The sequence below is a fragment of the Anolis sagrei genome, chromosome 6 (genome assembly GCF_037176765.1).
Source record: "Anolis sagrei isolate rAnoSag1 chromosome 6, rAnoSag1.mat, whole genome shotgun sequence".
Taxonomy (NCBI): Eukaryota; Metazoa; Chordata; class Lepidosauria; order Squamata; family Dactyloidae; genus Anolis; species Anolis sagrei.
In genome coordinates this window covers 23,099,066-23,119,340 of record NC_090026.1, presented here as the reverse complement: position 1 = coordinate 23,119,340, position 20,275 = coordinate 23,099,066, and the positions used below count along the sequence as shown (strand labels likewise).

The following is a 20,275-nucleotide window of genomic DNA, read 5'->3' as shown; positions in this document are numbered from 1 at the left end:
ACACACAAGCTAGAAGAAGCTGGAGGAGTTTGCTTTTGCCTGAAGTTACAGAGAAGGGGAAAAAATCCCACTCCTAATAGTCCCCCACCATCTCTGAGTTAATTGAGTGCAAAAGTGCACTTTGAATCCAGTAATCTTGTTCCTCCCCTCCTTGTTCTCGCTGGGTTGAGTACAAATGATTTGTGCCCTTTGAGTCCAGTTTACAGCAACCGAAGTAAAATGAGGAGCAAGCGGGAAATCGATAGAGAAAGAGAACACTTTAAAAGCAGTTGACAAATTGGAATAGTGGAAAATTAATTTCCAAATTGAGACAGTTGGAGGGTATGGGCTTAATTGTGCTACTAGGGCTAGATGATGGTGTGTATTAATGTCCACTTAATATGGAAAGCTGGGCTCTGCAGATGATTACATTAGAAATCTATATTATTTGGGGGACCATCTGGCTGTCTCAGGTCCTAGATGTATGTCCCAAAGTCCTCCTTTAATGGTAGCACATCCTCATGCCACCCGGGTCCTTCCTAACTCAGAATACTTGTGCCAGATCAACAGGTAACTCAGCAGCTTTGATGACTTTGCCATATGACAATGAGGTCTCTCCCTTCTCATGACTATCTGGATCTCTTTCTAGGTGCAGCCCTTCTATTTCAGATTCTCTTCAACGTTGACCTCCTTGTGGCAGCTCTCCCAACTGGGATCCATGGGGAGAAGGCATCAGGGCTCAAGAGCAGCCCAGAATGGAGAGCAAACCTTCAGAAAGAATTGGGCAGCAGCTTAAAGCTTTCAAGGCAACTTCTCTGTAAAACAAGAAACCTTAAACATCTCTATGTAAGTCGATTTTTAATGTGTTCCATACACACTGAGGCTAATTTTTTGGATAGCAATGAGTTGGTTTCTAAAAGCAAAAGAATAAATAAATGACAGCTATTTATAAATTCACTAGCGGTACTCGCCACGCGTTGCTGTGGCCAACCTTCCTCTTTCTCTCCTTTCTTTCTCTCCTTCCTTCCCTGTTTTCTTTCCTTCTCTCCCTCCTTCCTTCCTTCCTTCCTTCCTTCCTTCCTTCCTTTTCCCTTCCTTCCCCACTTTTCTTTCCCTTCCCCTTTCTCCCCGTTCTTCCTTCTCTACCTATTCTTGGACTGCAACTCCCAGCAGTCCTCCTGATCGATCCATCTGTCTACCTACCTACCTATCTCTATCTAATCTATCTATCGGGAGGATTGCTGGAAGTTGCAGTCCAAGAATAGGAAATTGGAAGTCTCTCAAAGAAATCCAAGATGGAAGCAGTGCATTTGGATCATCATCCACTCCTAAAAGGCCTGGTCTAGGGGATGCTGGGAACTGTAGTCCGAAAGAGAGTGTGGATATGCATTTGTGTGTTTTGTTTGCCAGGGGGAGTTGTTTCTGCGTATGCACTGTAGCGTCTTTTTGCTTTTTTTGGCCTTTTAAGTCTATTCTGTTGTGTTTTCAGTGTTTTTATGAGTGGTGGTCACTTGTTGGCCTGGTAGATGTATTGTGTCCAAATTTCGTGTCAACTCGTCCAGTGGTTTTTGAGTTATGTTATGTTAACATTACATTTTTATTTATATAGATTAGTTCTCTAACCAATGACTGCATAAAATGAGCCTCCAGTAGCACAATGGTTTAAACCCCTGTGCCTGCAAGACTGCTGACCAAAAAGTTGGCAGTTCGAATCTAGGGAGCGAGGTGAGCTGCCGTCTGTCAGCTCCAGCTTCTCATGCTGGGACATGAGATAAGCCTCCCACAGGATGATAAAACATCCGGGCATCCCCTGGGCAACGTCCTTGCAGACGGCCAGTTCTCGCACGCCAGAAGTGACTTACAGTCTCTCAAGTCGCTCCTGACACACACAAACAAAACACAAACAAAAACCCCAAATAAATAAAATGGGGAGGCAAGGAACATTGGAGGCTTTTCCATCATAAAAGGTAAAGGAAAATCTTGTTTTGGGGTTTTGAAAATTCTGGATTGCTTAGAATGTGAAAATCTGATTTCACTGTGTTGTATTTTTCTAAACCTCGTATGCATATTATTAATTTAATATTTATTTATTTATTTATTTACAGTATTTCTATCCCACCTTTCTCAGCCCAAAGGCGACTCAAGGCGGCTTACAACAATTCGATGCCACAACAGTCATAAATACCATTTAAAACATTTAACGTAGCATAATAAAAAATCCATATAAAAACCATAAAAACTATAATAACCAATGTTCTCCAGTTAAACTCATTTTCCATTAGCATCATTTTAAGTCGTTCCATGTTCACACTTTCACGGTATTGTGTTTATCTATTACACTGCAGTTCCAAAAGCTTGTTTGAAGAGCCAAGTTTTCTTCCCACCTTTTGGAGAGGGTTCCATGGGAACAAATGTGAATGTATTTTCTTCTAGAATACACATTTATTTAGGTATTTTACCAAATGTGTATATTTTCTGCATCGAGAAAAACGTGTCTTTTTCAGTTGGGCATATTATGTTAGTCTTTTGCATTTTGAAATGTGTACTGTTCCTCATCACACTAGAGAATGAATACACTTTAAATCCAGTTTCTGCCTCCTGCAGAATTCTGGGGTTTGTAGTTTAGGGAGGAACCTTTAACAGCCTCACTAAACTACAAACCTCAGAATTCTGCAGGAGGCAGAAACTGGATTTAAACTGGATTTATTCTCTAGTGGCAAAATATGGCAATTCTTGAGTTGTGTTTCCACTTTCAATGCATGTCTCAAGAGGTGCAAAAAGACTAGTTGTGTCAAGACCATTGAATTGAACCAAATTCTTTTTCCATTCTCATGTGGACGTAATACCAGGGAGTGGAAAATGGTCAACAAGAAATATAAGCTGAGTTCTGGTATGAAATTGGAAACTTGATGGTCCACAGTGATACAGTATTTTGTTCTTAAAGTTTTGAAGTTGCAAGACTTTGAAGCAGCCAGGCTTTGAAGCTGCAAGGCCATTAAATGCAAATCAAGTTGGTCAATTGCAACATTTACACTTGCCTCATGCAGACAAGAGTTCTTTCTCCCACAATGGACATTCCACAGATATATAACCCTCACTTGCCAAGTTTCCAACAGACTTCACAACCTTTGAGGATGCCTGCTGTAGATGTGGGTGAAACGTCAGGAGATAATGCTTCTAGAACATGGCCATACAGCCCGGAAAAGTCGCACCGAACTAGAATTGTTTTTGTTTTACCCATAAAGTTGTTGTTTGAGAGAAACAGTATGGCATATTGATTAGAGCAAGAGAGCTGAACCTTTGAGCCTTGAGCCAGAGGCGCGCGTGTGTGTATATATTATATATATGACATAGGGAGGCATTTTAACTGGCTTGATGCTGGAAAGGGAAATGGCTTTTTTTTTTAAAAAAAGTCATGTGTTAATTCATTTAGGTAATTATTAATAAGCTAAAACATATAACCTATATACTCATATATAAATCTATACATTTTTGTCAAAAATTCAATTGTGTTTTCCTGCATAGGAGGTGGTTGGTCTAGATCTGGGGTCCTCAAACTTTTTAAACAGAGGGCCAGGTCACAGTCCCTCAAACTGTTGGAGGGTTGGATTTTAATTGGAAAAAAAAAACACGAAATAATTCCTATGCACACTGCACATATCTTATTTGTAGTGCAAAAAACACTTTAAAAATACAATAATGAAAATGAAGAACAATTTTAACAAATATAAACTTATTAGTATTTCAATGGGAAGTGTGCACCTGCTTTTGGCTGATGAGATAGGATTGTTGTTGTTGTTGTTATTGTTGTTGTTGTGTGCTTTCAAGTAATTTCAGACTTAGGTTGACCCTGAGTGAGGGCCGGGTAAATGACCTTGGAGGGCCGTATCCGGCCCCCAGGCCATAGTTTGAGGACCCCTGGTCTAGATGGCTGTTGTGGTCTCTTCAAACTCTATGACTATGAATCCCCAAAACCTGGGCAAACTTATCCACTGCTCAGTGTGTATAGTATTGTTGCTTACTGTACCTTAACCATCCCCTTCTCTGTGTAGAATGGTGAAAGGCAACAGCTTAGTCCATATGAGAAGAACCTAAAAGAAGCACCAACTCCTTCTACTCTCTCTGCTATGATGCCACTTCTGGTCTTTTTTTAATGCCTTGGCAGGGAAAAGGTTGAAGTGACAGCCAAGGTGTCCCTCTGTGGCACCCTCTCTATGAAATGACCCTCAACTTATCTGTGAGTCCATAGTTTTTGCCCCAAAACCTGCCCTCAATGTATAGAATCATAGAGTTGGAAGAGACCTCTGGGTCTTCTAGTCCAACCCACTGCCAAGAAGCAGGAAAATCACATTCAAAGCAACCCTGACAAATGGCCATCCAGCCTCAGTTTAAAAGCCTCCAAAGAAGGTGCCTCCACCACACTCCAGGGCAGAGAGTTCCACTGCTGAACAGCTCTCACAGTTAGGAAGTTCTTCCTAATGTTCAGGTGGAATCTCCTTTCTTGTAGTTTGAAGCCATTGTTCTGCATCTAGTCTCCAGGGCAGCAGAAAACAAGCATGCTCCCTCCTCGCTATGATTTTCTCTCCTTCCTAAACATTTACATGGACTCACACATGAGTATATACAGTCATTCTTGACACTCTTCCTAAAGCACTGTTGGTGAAAAAGATAGCAACTCTTCTTGAACTCGCATTACTTTCTCTTCTTTCAGCAATCCGAACGTCTGCCAGGAGCCCACCTCTTCCTTATACCTCACTCTCGGCTGCTTCCCTCACCCAACCTGAATCTGTCTACGTGGCTAACTCTTCCGGTAAGAATATCGATTAATTTATTTGAAACCATTCCTACTATCCTTTCATTAAGGAAACAAAAACACAAGGAAGAAATGATACCCAAAGTTAACTTTCTGACTGTAAGAGCTGTTCAGCAGTGGAACTCTCTGCCCCATAGTGTGGTGGAGGCTCCTTCTTTGGAGGCAGCAGGTTAAACCACTGTGCTGCTGAACTTGCTGGTCAAAAGGTTAGCGGTTCAAATTCAGAGACTGGGGTGAGCTCCCACTGTTAGCCCCAGCCTCTGCCAACCTAGCAGTTCAAAAACATGCAAATGTGAGTAGATCAATAGGTACTGCTTCTGTGGGAAGGTAACGGCACTCCATGCAGTCACGCCGGCCAAATGACCTTGGAGGTGTCTATGGACAACGCTGGCTCTTCAGCTTAGAAATGGAGATGAGCACCAACCCCCAGTGTCAGACATGACTTGACTTAATGTCAGGGGACAACCTTTACCTTTTTAGAATGTGAAAGAAGGCAAGATATGAAGGATAATCTGGGTAGGTTTGGTTTCTAACCCTGACATTTTTTCCAGGATGCCAAGCGCTTGTCCCACATGGCTGAGGGGCTCTCCTTCTATCAGAATTTGGTACAGCAGCTAAAGGGCCATGAAGCCACCAAAGAAGATTTCAGACTTCTTTCCCAGCTTGAAGATCTCCGCTGTAATCTCCGAGACTTAAGTCACCATGTAAGCTATCAGGTGCGTCGACCAGCCTTTGAGATCAGAGATGGGACAAGAGGTATCCTTTGGTTCTTGCAGCATTTCACCTATCTTGATTTCTCTCCATAGATTTCACATTGGGAGCTGTCATTTGAAAACCGGCTGGAACCAACTCTCCAACCTCCTCAGATCCTTCGGCATCAGAATCAGTGGAGCAACCGGCAAGAAGTGTACCTCGTCTTGCGATATCTTGAAAATTTCCTGTGCCGTGTGACAAGGGATTTTGTGATGCTCAGAGTTAGAGTGGTGAAGGGAACTTTCCTTTCCAAGGATCCCCGGACTCCCAATTCCCACTCGTTCTCATCCTAACGTCCTGTTCTAGGGAACGTTAGCATGCTGACAGCCAGGCTGCTAAACCTTCTTGTCTATTAATTTAAGAACGCTGTTTATTTATTAATGTTATATTGCTTGTCTGGAATATCTAATTTATATGTATTTATTTTTTCTACTCAAATATGTATTTTTAATTTATTTTTTAAATAAAGTGGACCAAAAAACACCACCACTATTTTCATGTTCATAATAATTGTTTTAACAACTGAATTGAACTTGTGTGTGCAAAAGAGAAAGGGAAACCAAAAGGAGAGGCAATGTCCTTTCCAGGAATCGGTGATGTTTTCAGAAAATGTTTATCAAGCTTGCTGGACTAGAGAACTGATTCTGGTTTGGGAACCTTGGACTTAAATCAGTGGAACTGATGACACCATTTGGAAAACAATTCTGAAGGGGTTGCCACAGTTCAGTGGCAGAACACATGCTTAATAGGCAGATAATCCTAGGTTCAGCCTCTATTATCTCCATGTACATAAGATAACTTTTTTAAAATTCAATTTTGTTTTTGTTTTTTTCATTTTCAGACCAAGAAAATATTTTTAGAAAAAAATCAAATATAGGTCAACTCCAAACCGAAAGATTTTTCCATCCTGCTTATTCTAACTCAAACTTCCTAATGCCACAACTCCTTAACATAGTTCTTCGTGTTGTGATGATCCCCAAAGATAAAATTATTTCTGTTGCTACTTCATAACTGTAATTTTGCTATTGTTATGAATCACAATGTAAATATCTGATACTCAGGATGTATTTTCATTCACTGGGTCAAATTTAGCACAAATACCCAATATGCCCAAATTTGAATACTGGTGGGGTTGGGGTGAGGAATTGATTTTATCATTTGGGAGTTGCAGTTACTGGAATTTATAGTTCACCTACAATCATATAACATTCTGAAGTCAACCAACAATGGAATTGAACCAAACTTGGCACTCAGAACTCCCATGTCCAGCAGAAAATACTGGAAGGGTTTGGTGGGCTTGGACCTTGAGTTTTGGAGTTGCAGTTCACCTACCCCCAGAGAGCACTGTGGACTCAAACAATGATATATCTGGACCAAACTTGGCACGAATACTCAATATGCCAAAATGAGAATACTGGTGGAGTTTGTGGAAAATAGACCTTGACATGTTGGAGTTGTATTGCTGGGATTTATAGTTCTTCTACAATCAAAGAGCATTCTGAATCCCACCAACAATAGAACTGGGCCAAACTTCCCACACAGAACCCCCATGCCTTGAAGGGACTTGCTGGTGCGAACCTCCCTCCAGACTCACAGGCTCTCCCTCGCCCACACATGCACACCACGCTGCCATGCCCTGAGCACGCCTGCTCTCCACTCCCTGCCTGGAGTCTCAGAAATAGAGAGGCTGGCCCATCACAGCAGAGGAGAGCTTTTGATGGGAGGATTCGTAGTCCAAAAAGGAAGAGAAGGAAAGGCAGTGAGATCTTCAGCCTTCTCTACCAAAGGGGTTCCTAAGTCCACTAGAAATATATGTTTTCTGATGGTCTTTGGTGACCCCTCTGAAACCCCCTTGCGACCCCCTCCCAGGGGTCCTGATCCCCAGGTTTAGAAACACTGTTCCAACTCGTAAATAATGATACTCTTTTAGTATTGAGTTATTGTTTATTTCTCTGAGAAGCTGCTCACCTTTAAATGACAAGCAGATAGGTAAATAGACAATAATGTGTGTGTGTTTTTAAAGCAGTTAAAATACAGAATGTTTTTACATTTCTTGCTACTGTAAACCTTCAAGTCGTTTTCAACTGATAAGACAAACTTATCACAGGGTTGGGCTTTTTTTTTTAAAAAAAAAATTGTTTAGAGTTGATTTGCCTTGCCTTCCTCTGAGGCTTAGAGGGTATCACTTGGCCAAGGTCACCCCATGGGTTTCTATGATGGAGTGGAGATTTGAACCCTGATTACCTAGTTCAACACTCAAACCACTGCAGCATTCTGTGTAATGATTTTTAGAAGATTCCCACCTTTTCATGTTGGAGCTGCTTTGCTCTTTATAGTTGTGTGTGTAACACCATAACAAGCAACTTTCACTATCATTGTCTCTCTATGCAGGAATTTCACTTTTGTTAGAGATAATAAAAAGGATTTCTCAACCTAGGTATCATTTGGGGCAAAGAAAGTTTAATGCTCATGGACTTTCCCCAGGTAAACACTCTTTCTTAACTGCACAAATTGACGGAAGATCATTAGTAGTGGGGAAATTGATGGCAAGGTGATTGTATATAGATGTGGGTGAAACGTCAGAAGAGAATGCTTCTAGAACATAGCCATACAGCCCGGAAAACTCACAGCAACCCAGTAGTAATATTTATATCCCACTTCTTGTCTTCAAAGGGAGACTCAATGCAGCTTTGAGTTAGGCAGTGTATCCATTCCAGATTTTAGTGCAAACTTTAAATAATCTATGCATATTCCTCAAACAGATTCAGTACTTTGTATAACTACACTAGTTTAAAATTCAGACTAAAACCGACTCATTGTCCCATTTAACAATAGGTCACCCACTACCACTGCTTCCATTAACACAACTGGACAGGCATTTTTTGGTTTTTTATCCATTTATTTAAAAGTTTTCAACCAGAACTTAACAAAAAGGGGGACAAAGTGCAAAAGTTTTGAAAATCTGACTACTTAAGATCTGAAAGTACTTGAAAATTCATGGCCGACATCAGAAAAAACAGCTGCTTTAAAAAGTAGTTAAGCAGACACAAACAAAACAGAGAATACTGAAATAAAATTCCGAATCAAAAGTCTAGGAGAATAAGGTTGGCTTCATCAGGTTCCAAAAAGGGAGTCAAGCTGGCATGGGCCCAGAGTCTCTGAGAATGGTATTTATATTTGGGTAACCACCATCGCTGAAAAGACCTTTGTTTGATCACCATCCTATTTTCGTTTGAAGTTGACAGTACCCAGAGCTCTGGTGCAGATTGTTATGAATTGAGGAAGACAAATTGGAACAATTGTTACCATATTATAAAACTAAGATGTCAACTGACCAGCCGGAAGATGACTTGGCTAACACTTGGGACTTTCACCAGTAATTTGAGATATAGAAATGAAGACACAGCTCTTTCTACACTGTGAAAATTAATATAACTGCATAGTAATGTCTACATTCTAAGACATTGTTAATGCACTGCTACAGAGGTGGGCATGAAAGGTTGACCATCCCATGCAAATACATAAGATATATACATTTGTACAATCCAACTGTTTATCAACACATTGGTCACACAAGCCCCAGACAATGAAGCAACAGATAGGCAAATCAGGGACAAGTATGCTTCAGTGAGTAAAGAATTTGATATTGTGAAGCCAATGAAGAATTCCCAGCATCATATATGGTTCTTAAAGTTATGATGCTGGGGAAGATGTGGAAAGCTCTAATGTGGAAAACACCCTAACATTGGTGTTCATGTTGAAGCCATCAAGACACCCTTACATCAAAAATTACTGATCTGTGTAATTTTAATAACCTGTCTCTTCTCACAGTGGTTTCTAGATGTTTTGATCATGGTGGCTTGATCCAGGATGCAGCAGAGTTTATGTGAATTACTTCACACAGCCTTCTGAACTGAGGGGAGAAGGTGTCACTGGGGTTTGCGCAAGCGCATCTGGAGTTCGGCCATCATGTTTGGGTGCATAGGTCCAAACCTGGGAGGCAGAAAGAATAGCCATAGTGAGACAAAAGTAACAAGACATCATGGATCCCATCTACTACCTATTACTTCCGAACTCCTAATAGTGATAATAGTGGTCATGGGACATTCATACCCAGCATGCCTCATGGTTGGTCTGGGTGCTCTGGGTGGTGGTTGAGATGGAATGATCACAGGACTGGGTACATCTGTTTGTTGTGGAGTGTTCACGGAACTGGTTACATCTGTCTCCTGTGGTAAGTTCTCCACTGATGGCCTCGGTCTCTTCAAGCTGGGTGCCCGTCGGATGGAGCTCTTCCGACGTAGGAGCACACGTTCCTTCTGGGCACTTGTGTCCAGAGACGTGACCTACAGAACAGAAGTAAGTTGAATAACGGCCATGTCCTGTCTCCACATATATTCCACTTTCTTTTTTAGTATTATGCTTACCTCAACCTGGAAGGTTTGGTGCCCAGAAAATGGAGTTCTTTCAAGGGAGACACTGGACAAGAATCCCTGCTGCTGCAAGCTCTTCTGCTTTTCTTCTAACTGTCTCAATTGGTCTCCTGTAATCTTGGCCAGTATTTCTTTGTCAAGACACCAAGCTTCTGCCAGCTTCATTGACTCTTCCTCTTTGCCTTTCTCCAGTATTCTTCCTGTGCGCTCCTCATGTTCTTCCTCAGTAGCCTGTGCCTCATTTTTCACAGGTTCTTTTGGTTGGTCCCTCTCACTTTCTTCTGCCTCTGCCCGTTTTCCCTGCTGATCCTTGCTGTTATCTAATATTCCCTTTGACTCCCCATGCTGCTCTTGGAAATCCATAGCAGTTTCCCTAAGTTCCCATTGATCAGTTCTCACATCTTTATTTCTTCTTGGGTCTTCCTCATAATCTTCCTCAGTGTTTTCCTCATCCAGCACTCCTTGAATTTCTTTTACTATGACCAAATCCTGCTGGTTGGATTTATCTGCCTTTACCTCTTCCTGCTCAACCTCCAACTGCTTGACCTCTGCCACCACATCCAGCAGCCCAGGCTGAAGCCCTTCAGTCCATGCTGGCATCTTCGCAAGCTCCTCCTGTTCTATAACAAATTGGGTTCTCTCTGGTGCATCTTGTTGAGCTTCCTTGTTCCTCCAAGTTCCTTCTAGCTCCCTCTCTTGATCCTCTGTGTTTTTTTCTACCTCTTCTACTTCTTCTTTTGGTTCCCACTGACAATTTCTCTCTATCTCTTCTTCAATTTCTACATCTTCCTGCTGGTCATCTTCAATCTCTTCCCCACTTGGTAATGTTTTCTGAATTCCTTCTTTCCGTGCTACTATATCTACCCTTCCTTTCAATTCCTCAGCCACTTCTACTCCGTCTGCATGGTCCCTCTCCACTTCCAAACCCCGCTTCTCTACCGTTTTTTCTGTCTCTTCTAGCTGCCCACATTGTAATGCCACAGATGGTGCTGTCCTCTCTAGTCCTACCCGCTGTTCCTCTACAAATTGTTCCTTGACTAGTGACATTTGTGGAACCTTGTTGCTAAACAAAGTCTCCACCAGCTCTCTTTCCGGAACCACTGCCGTTTCTTCTAAATCTTCTGCTTCTTCCTTTGATTCGCATTGACAGCTTTTCTCCACTTCTTCTAGCACCTTAGGTGAGTCTCCTCCAGTCTCTTCCTCACTTGGCATCCCTTCATGAAATTCTTCTTTCCCTTCTATTGTATCAGTCACATCCTTCTTTCTCTCAACCTCTTTTTCCACCTCTACTTCTCCATGTACTTCACTTTCCAAGTATTGACTGTCCACCATTTTGTCCACCTCTTCCAATTCCCCAGTCTGAAATTCCACAGATGCTGCTGTCCCCTCTAGCCCTACCCACTGTTCCTCTACAAACCGATCCCAGTCTGATGACCTTTGCAGAACATCCCTGTTACACAAAGTCTGGTCCAGCTCCCTTTCCTGGTTCTTCTCATTTGTCCCTTTTTCCTCTCCTGCTTCTCCTTTTGGTTCCCACTGATGCTTTCTTTCCTTACCTTCTTTTCCTTCAAGCATCTCCTCTTGGCCACCCACCATTTCTGACTTATCAAGCATATATTCCATAATTCCTTCTTCTACTGTCATGCTATTGGACTCCCATTGCTTGTCTTCCTCTCCTTTTACTTCTCCTTCCTCTATTTTTGCAAGTTCTAGCTGCTGTTTTTCGACGGTCTTATCCACTTCTTCCTCCATTACATGATGCAACCCTCCAAAGCATCCCATCACCTGCACTGGCTCGGTTTGCTGTTTTGTAACAAGCGGGTTCCAGCCTAGTGTCTCCTGCTGAACGTCTTCGTTCCTCCAAATGCCCTCTAGCTCCCTCTCCAGAACAACTATTGTTTCTTGTGCTTCCTTCTTTGACTCCCACTGATGACTTCTCTCCTCTTCTTCTAGCACCTTCTGCTGGCCTCCTCCAGTCTCTTCTCCATTTGGTCCTCCATTATCTCCTTCTTTCCTTTCTACCGCATCTGTCACATTTTCCTTTTCCTCAACCTCCTTTTCTACTTCTACTTCTCCATGTTTCTTTTCACCTTCCAGGCACTGACTCTCTGCCATTTTGTTTGCCTCTTCCAACTTCCCATACTGAAATTCCACAAATGGTGTTGTCCTCCCCAGCACTACCTTCTGTTCCTCTAAAAACTGTTCCAAATCTGGTGCCTCTTCTACAACCACTTTGTTCCACAAAGTCTCCTCCAACTCCCTTTTTTGCCTCCTGTTCACTTCTCTTTCCTCTTCTACTTTCCCCTTTGGCTCCCACTGATGGCTTCTCTCCATTTTTTCTTCCTTTTCTTCTTTCTGGTTTCTCTCAGTCTCTGAGTCATCTGCCTTTGTTTCCTGGACTCCTTCTTCCATTGCCATGCTATCTGGCTCCCACTTCTGATCTTCATCTGCCCCTGCTTCTTCCTTTGCAGTTTCCAGCTGCTGACACTCTGCTATTTGGTTCACTTCCTCCAGCACCCCTTGTCGAAATGCTGTTGCCTCCTCTAACTGGGTCCGGTCTTGCGCTCCTTGCTGAAACTCTTCATTCCATAGAGTTTCTTCCAACTCCCTTTCCAAACCCGCTATGATTCCTCCTGTCTGGTCTAATTCCCTCTGATAATTTTTTCCTTCCTCTTCTTCCTCTTCCTCTTCCTCCTCCTCATCCTCCTCCTCGTCCTCCTCCTCTTCTTCTAGCACCTCCTCTTGGTTTTTCTCATTCTCTGCCTCACTGAGTAGTGATTCCAAAATTTCTTCTTCCACTGCCACCTTTTTTCTTTCCTCTTTTTGGTTCTCTTTAGCTTCTATTTCTTCCAGTTTCTCAGCTTCCAACTGCTGCTCATTTGTCACCTTGATTGCGTCCTTCAGCTCTCCATGCTGAAATCCTCCAGCCCATGCTATCTTTTCTTGTCCTCTTTGCTGCTCTCCTACATGGTGTGCCCCATTGGGCACCCCTTCTTGAGCTTTCTCCTGGGTCCATGAAGCTTTCAGTAGCTGCTTATCCTGATCCACCCTGATCCCTCCTGTATCATTTTCTTCATGCTCTTTGCTTCCATCCAGTGGCCAGACTGGTTCCCATTTGTTGTCTATCACATTTTCTTGCACCTCGTGTTGAGATGCCTCCTCTAAGCTGGTTCTTTTTGGCTCCCATTCAAGGAGTTCCTCCAGGTCTTTCTTCTGCTTCACAATTACTTTGAGGTTTTCTTGAGTAGTACCAGCTTGGAGCTGACAGGAGTCTGTGGGAGAAACAGAGGGACAAACGTAACAGATCTTTTCCCCACCACCACACTCTTCTCATTTGAGCATTCCAGCATCACTAGTGTTAGTGTCTTCCTCGTGGCCTTCCTCTGGTACCAGGCCATGTCACAAAATTGCAGCTAAATAACCAATATATCTCACAAAAGCAATGACTATTACCAAAAAATTGTAATGCTCATTTTTTTGGGCTAAATTACCTTGCCAAAATTAAGGTGCTAATTAGAGTTGCGTAATACAGTAATCTTAGTACTGAGCAAAAGGGGAAGCTGTTTCAAGAGCACCTGGGGCTCCTATTTAAGGGCTGTCAGTCACCCCCTAATTTTCCCCCTGGTGGTGCAATGGGTTAAACCCTTGTCCCAGCAGGATTGCTGACTGACAGGTCAGCTGTTTAAATCCAGGGAGAACTGGTTGAGCTCCCTCTGTCAGCTCTAGCTCCCCATGCGGGAAGATTAGAGATTTATTTATGTATTTTATTTACATAAGAGGAGATATGATAGCCATGTATAAATATGTGAGAGGAAGCCACAGGGAGGAGGGAGCAAGCTTGTTTTCTGCTTCCTTGGAGACTAGGATGCAGAACAATGGCTTCAAACTACAAGAGAGGAGATTCCATCTGAACATGAGGAAGAACTTCCTGACTGTGAGAGCCGTTCAGCAGTGGAACTCTCTGCCCCAGAGTGTGGTGGAGGCTCCTTCTTTGGAAGCTTTTAAACAGGGGCTGGATGGCCATCTGTCAGGGGTGATTTGAATGCAATATTCCTGCTTCTTGGCAGGGGGTTGGACTGGATGGCCCATGAGGTCTCTTCCAACTCTTTGATTCTATGATTCTTTGATTCTATGATTTATATTCTGCCCTTCTCACCCTGAAGGGGACTCAGGGCAGAGCACAGCAAACATTCAATGTCAGGACACAAATTCACATACAATACATAAACATTAAAAAAACATTTATTAAAATATTAAAATAAACCATTTAAAACCATCCTAGTTATTCGCGTCAAATCTAATTGGCCTGGTCATCTTTCCTATTGCCGCCTTATTGCCCTGTCCCGAAAGCTTGGTCCCACAGCCAAGTTTTTACCATCCTTCTAAAGGACAGGAGGAAGGGGGCCAACCTGATCTCACTAGGGAGGGAGTTCCATAGCCGGGGAGCAGTCACCGAGAAGGCCCTGTCTCTCATCCCCATCAATCGCACCTGTGACAATGGCGGGACAGAAAGCAGGGCCTCCCCAGAGGATCTTAATCTAGGAGATGCCTTCTACAAGGATAGTAAAACATCAAACATCCAGGCATCCCCTGGGCAACATCCTTGCAGACAGCCAATTCTCTCACACCAGAAACAACTTGCAGTGTCAAGTTGCTCCTGACACAAAAAAACCCCTCTAATTTAATTACCATGAATCAATGCTGTGCAATCCTGGGATTTGTAGTTTGGTGAAGCATCAGCATTCTTTGGCAGAGAAGACTCAAGACCTTGCAAAATTATAGCTCCTGTGATTCCATGGCATTAAACCAACGCAATTAAAGTGGATTCATTTTACTATAGCATAGATCCATCCCAAGGTTTTCTTTTCCATTGGTGGAAGCTTTGGTGTTCTAAACAACAAAGAATGCACTTTTGGCCACTCTACATTACATTCAGCAGCAAATACCTTTTTTGGTTTCAGGGTTTTGAAAATTGAGGTGCGCATTAGATTTGATAGTGCATTATACTCAAGTAAATATGGATATTTACTTATTTTTAAACATATGTATCTCTCCTTTTCTTAAAAGACCAAAGTAGCTATCAAACTGAAACATAATGTTAACAAGCTTACAGATAAAAATAACAGAACTAGTACTGAGATAAAAATCATAACAGAACTAAAAAGACGGAAACCACACAAAACTATTTAAAGTTTGCGGATTGTAGTTTGCAGATGATTAAAAGCAGCAGCACAGAAAAGTCAACAATCACACAAACAAGCACACCCACACCCTCTATGTGTAAATATATATACATCTTCCTTCAACATGAACCATGGCTCAGCAGAACCTAAACTGAGTCCTGCATCATCAAGTGTCAGCCCCAAAATCTTATTCACATGGCAGGAATTAATCTCAGAATATGTGAATAACAAAGACAGCACTGTGGACTGACCTATGCTCACAGCTGAACAAGCACAGCAACTTCACACACACTTCAGAACTGGAGATTGATCACGGAAGGAGAATGCTTGGACTGCAAACTAAATTCAGCTCATAAAGCCTACGGATACCACAGTCCCTGGTTCCACAGAGACTTGTGCCCAAATTGTCCTGCACTTAGGGCCCTTCCACACAGTCCTATATCCCAGAATATCAAGTCAGGAAATCCCACATTATGTGAGTGTGAGCTCAGATAACCCAGTTCAAAGCAGATATTGTGAGATTTTCTGCCTTGATATTCTGGGATATAGGGCTGTCAGGAAGGGTCCTTAGTTAGCTTCATTCATAGCTAGGTTTTCCTTCAAAAAACCAGGAAGGGGCCCCAGCTATAAAGAGAACCTTTCCCTATATACACTATGCCTGGAGACCTCCTCTGTGAGGACAAATCAATGTGGCACGACAAGGGAAAGGACTTTCATAGTTGGTCAACCCAACTATGGAATGCCTTCATCTCTCAATGGACAGACAACACCAATGTCAGTTTATTTTTGGAACCACCAAATCAAAACAGTTTTTATATTTAAGCCTTTGCGGTCTGATATGCTTTTTAATTACAGACACATACTTTCATCTTGTTGTAATCTTTTAAGCTCTATGACCTTGTTATATGTTTGTGTGCCTATGTCCCCGCAAGTCACCATTCAACTTATGACAACCAAATAAATTTTATAGGGTTTTCTTAGACAAGCAATACTCAGAGTTGGCTTTGACACATCTGTCTATCCTATTGGATTTTTCTAATCTGGAATTATTCAAAATTGCTTATATTGTAATTCATATTCTTCCCCAAAATACCACAATAAAGAGCAGAATACAAATATTTAAATAAATAAATACATAATAACAGAGGGTCTGTTTTGAAACAAACCAGCTAGGAACCCAAGCCCCATGGAATTATCCACCACTCCCCACAATATGACTGTGATGCATTCTAGAACTTCCCATCACCTGAGAGCTTCTGCTGAGACTCTTTCTCATATTTGCAGAGTTGTTCTGATTGTTCAGAAACAACCACTGTCGTTCCATCTTCTACTCCCTTCTGGATCTCCTGATGGGGTGAGATCACCTGAAAAAGACAATTCTTAGTGAAGAAAAGCTAGAGCACAGATGGGTCTTTTCTATCTTCAACCCTCCAAAACCTACCTCTGGGGTGAGTGGTCCTTCTAGGACTTCCAGATATCCTCCTGGAAGAACATCTCTACAGAAAGGAGATGGAAGAGAGGAAAAGGTGACTCAGACCACAAGCAGAGATGATTCGACTCCAGATGTTCCTCACCCCCTTAGAGTGAGAAGAAAAAAATTCCCAGTATAAATAACTCCCTGGCATAAGTTCCTTTCTTTACCCATATTGTGTTGTCTCAACTTCACAGTTCTGGTGGCTGCTTGTCTCCCTTTCATTTTCTGTCTCTCCGGCTCCTGGGTGAGCTTCATCTCCAAAGAGGTATGAAGTAAAGGAGGAAACAAAATTCTGAGGACAGGGTAGAGAAACAAAAACAATTAGTAGTTAAGGGAACTAGCAGACCCTCTCAGGATGAACTATAGGTCCTGGGTTGCACTCAATCCCGACTGATGGGGTGGGGTGGGGGGTGTTGCTAACCACAGCCTGTTGCAGGGTCCCTAGCAGCCGTTGAAGATACTCCATTGGGCATCTGGATGAGGCGGAAAAGAGATCAAACAGCTTCCCCTTTTCTCCCTGGGGAGGGAAGTAACGTCGACGATTTTGACCACATCCTCCTCACGGTCATTGCCAGTGTTCATTCTGGCTTTGCACAACAACAAGAGCCGCATCAACAGCAAGACACCACAAAGTTTGACAGAAACAAGAAGTGGTCGGACAATGCATCAGCATCAACGATAGGCTAAATCAGCCCCAAACTAGGGGAGTGCAAAAACATTTTGGAGAGAGCGAAAAAGTTGTGGTCCTCTTTTTGCAAATATCGAAATCCTGTCAATCCCTTGTCCCACAGTCTCTCCAAATCTGTTCTTTTTGTAATGTCTGCTAACTTGAGCTAAGTTTTAACTGATCTTATCCAGTTCAGCAAGAGAACCTAGACCGGAGCTTTCCAAACATTTCATATTGGTGACACACATTTTTAGACATTTCTCATTTCACGACACAGTAATTCGGTTTTACTAGCAAGCCAGAGGTTAAACCAACCTCTTATAAGAGATACAAACATGTACATGAATTGTAATAACAAAATGTATGAGGATACTATATGCATATCTCATGAAAACCTTCCATTTATATTTATTGCTTACTAGCTTGGGGACCTGGCGGTGCCTGTGTTATTTGAGAAAGGCATTGTGTGCCAAGGTTGGTCTTTATCAGTTATTTATGTGGCTCGCAGTGCTCTCAGGGAGTTAGTGAAAGTACTGCAAGTCCCATTGTTCATGGTTCATCCAGGAGGTAGAGTGGCTCACGGAGGCTCTGTGTGCCAAGTTCGGTCTTGATCAGTCATTGGATAAGAGTCACAGCGGTCTCAGGAAGTGAGTGAAGGTACTTCAAGTCCCATCATCCGTGGTTTATCCTCCTTCAAACTGCATCAGGATGTAGAATGGGTCATGGGGGCTCTGTGTGCCAAGTTTGGTCTTAATTAGTCATTGGATGAGGTTCGCAGGGGTCTCGGGAAGTGAGTGAAGGTTCTTCAAGTCCCATCATTCGTGGTCCAACCTCCTCAAAACTGCAAAAGGATGTAGAGTGGGTCATGTGGGCTCTGTGTGCCAAGTTTGATCTTGATCAGTCATTGGATGAGTGTCGCAGCGGTCTCAGGAAGTGAGTGGAGGTACTTCAAGTCCCATCATCCATGGTCTGCCCTCCGCAAAACTGCAGTAGTATGTAGAGTGGGGCATGGGGACTCTGTGCCAAGTTTGGTCTCTTTTGGTCTTTGTTGGGGGCCACAGTGGTCTGTGGGAACCAAAGGGTTTGAAAGTACTGCAAATCCCATCATCCATTGTCTGCCTCCTCACATCATCCATTGTCTGCAAACCACACCAGGATGTAAAGGGCATTGGGGGGGGGTTATGTGTGCCCAGTTTGGTCCAGGTCCGTCATCCATGCTGTTCACAGTGGCCTGTGAAAGTGGCAGCCAATCAGAAAGCTGCCACATACATACATACATACATACATACAAACATTCACTTTGATTATATATATAGATTTCACACAGACACAGAAATTTCTCACTGCATTCACATAATATACCTACACACTGCAGTCAGCACATCAATGTGTTGCAAAACACAGTTTGGAAATCTCTGACCCAGACAGATGTGTCAGAGAACTAAAATTTGGTTTACATGGTAACAGTGTTAGGTAGTTTTGCATGCATTTATTAATAATATTTATTATAATGTCCTGCCTCAGAAAAACTAAGAGGATTTAATGACAGAAGACATGTGGGTTAGTAATGTGATCCATATTGATGGGTGTTGGAGGTCATAGGGGTTGGGTTCACGGTGTGGGGTTAGAGGGACAATAAATGTTAAAATATAATAACTACAGTCAAATTTGATTTTTCATATGTTTAATGAGCGCTGACTATACCATTCTGCAAACTTGCTTGATATTTTGTATATCTTTTTTTCTTTTTTCCCATTTTTGTTTTTTGTTGTTTGTTTTGTTTCTTGTGCACACTATAAAACAATAAAAATTAAAAAGAAAATAAGAAAAGCTAAACGCTGCAGTCGTAATCATTATATTTAATGCCAAATAACCTTTTGCACCATTCAATAATTTCTGTGTTTTTATAGAGTATCCAGTAATTATGAAAGGGAAATATTAGCCTTATCTTCTGTGATGAAACAAGAGAACAGGTATGTCCAAAGGCCAACCTTATTTTTCGAGAATCATTATATGCCATAATGCCACTGGTAGCAATCTAAGTTTTTGTGTTTGTTTGTATTATCTGGAACCAGAAAGACTCACCCCATAAATGCTGAGGCCACGTTCACATGTCACGACAATCCATGCAACGTCTTGTTAAAAATCTGACAAGCTATGATTTACAAATCCACTTTGAACAACTATAGTATGGCCAATCAAAAACTATAATCGCGGTTTGCTGTTGTCGGCTTACAAAGTTTGGCTTGCTTGAACTATGGCAAAAATCGGGTTTTAAAAAAACATTTCCAAACAGTGGGTGATTGAATCCATAGATACAGAATCCGTAGATACAGGACCAACTGTAGTCTGCAAATAGAGGGAGAAGGACGAGGAAGCCGAGGCATTTGAATGTGCATTGAATATGTTGAATGTGAGTTTTCTGGGCTGTATAGCCATGTTCCAGAAGCATTCTCTCCTGTTGTTTCATCCACATCTATGGCAGGCATCCTCAGTGGTTATGAGGTCTGTTGGAAACTAAGCAAATGGGGTTTATTTATCTGTGAAATGTGCAGGGTGAGAGAAAGAACTCTTGTCTGATTGAGGCAATTGGCCACAGTGATTAGCATCAAATAGCCTTACAGCTTCAAAGCCTGGCTGCTTCCTGCCTGAGGGGAATATTTTGTTGGGAGGTGTTAGCTAGCCCTGATTGTTTCCTGTCTGGAACTTTAAATACTGTTTATATTTAACTCTGTTGTATTGTTTGTATATTTGTATATTTTAAATTGTGTACTAATACTTTTATGTTAGGCTGCTCTGAGTCTCCTTATAAATAAATATAAATATAATAATAATTTAAAAACAAATTGAAAATTGAGGAAATATAACAAAATTGAAAAGAAATGTTGGAATACATTAAAAGGAAAAATGGAGGAGTTTTGAGATGAGATATACAAGATGAAATTACAAATACTGAATTTTAATAAAACTGTT

General features: G+C 42.0%; 2 protein-coding genes across 2 annotated transcripts; one reads left to right on the top strand and one right to left on the bottom strand.

Moving 5' to 3' along the window:
* Positions 1 to 579: 579 nt before the first annotated feature.
* IL27 (interleukin 27) lies at positions 580 to 5,906 on the top strand. Its single transcript, XM_060783086.2, has 4 exons — positions 580 to 825; positions 4,691 to 4,789; positions 5,344 to 5,508; positions 5,599 to 5,906. The coding sequence occupies exons 1-4, from the start codon at positions 580 to 582 to the stop codon at positions 5,836 to 5,838; spliced, it is 750 nt and encodes a 249-aa protein (XP_060639069.2). The 3' UTR covers positions 5,839 to 5,906.
* A 2,526-nt stretch (positions 5,907 to 8,432) lies between these two features.
* Positions 8,433 to 17,231, bottom strand: LOC132777973 (involucrin-like). The gene is made up of 7 exons (XM_060780552.2): positions 17,057 to 17,231; positions 16,803 to 16,927; positions 16,603 to 16,657; positions 16,408 to 16,525; positions 9,973 to 13,250; positions 9,659 to 9,891; positions 8,433 to 9,538 (listed from the first exon to the last, which is right to left on the bottom strand). Exons 1-7 carry the CDS (start codon positions 17,099 to 17,101, stop codon positions 9,475 to 9,477), a joined length of 3,918 nt encoding a protein of 1,305 aa, XP_060636535.2. The 5' UTR covers positions 17,102 to 17,231; the 3' UTR covers positions 8,433 to 9,474.
* Positions 17,232 to 20,275: the final 3,044 nt, after the last annotated feature.

Coding starts and splice junctions, on each gene's coding strand:
- IL27 (XM_060783086.2), top strand. CDS start 580: ATGACAATGAGGTCTCTCCCTTCTCATGACTATCTGGATCTCTTTCTA. Junction 826..4,690: donor GAAACCTTAAACATCTCTAT/GTAAGTCGATTT, acceptor CTCTTCTTTCAG/CAATCCGAACGTCTGCCAGG. Junction 5,509..5,598: donor GTCACCATGTAAGCTATCAG/GTGCGTCGACCA, acceptor TTCTCTCCATAG/ATTTCACATTGGGAGCTGTC.
- LOC132777973 (XM_060780552.2), bottom strand. CDS start 17,101: ATGGAGTATCTTCAACGGCTGCTAGGGACCCTGCAACAGGCTGTG. Junction 16,928..17,056: donor GGACCCTGCAACAGGCTGTG/GTTAGCAACACC, acceptor CCCTGTCCTCAG/AATTTTGTTTCCTCCTTTAC. Junction 16,658..16,802: donor GTTGAGACAACACAATATGG/GTAAAGAAAGGA, acceptor TCCTTTCTGTAG/AGATGTTCTTCCAGGAGGAT.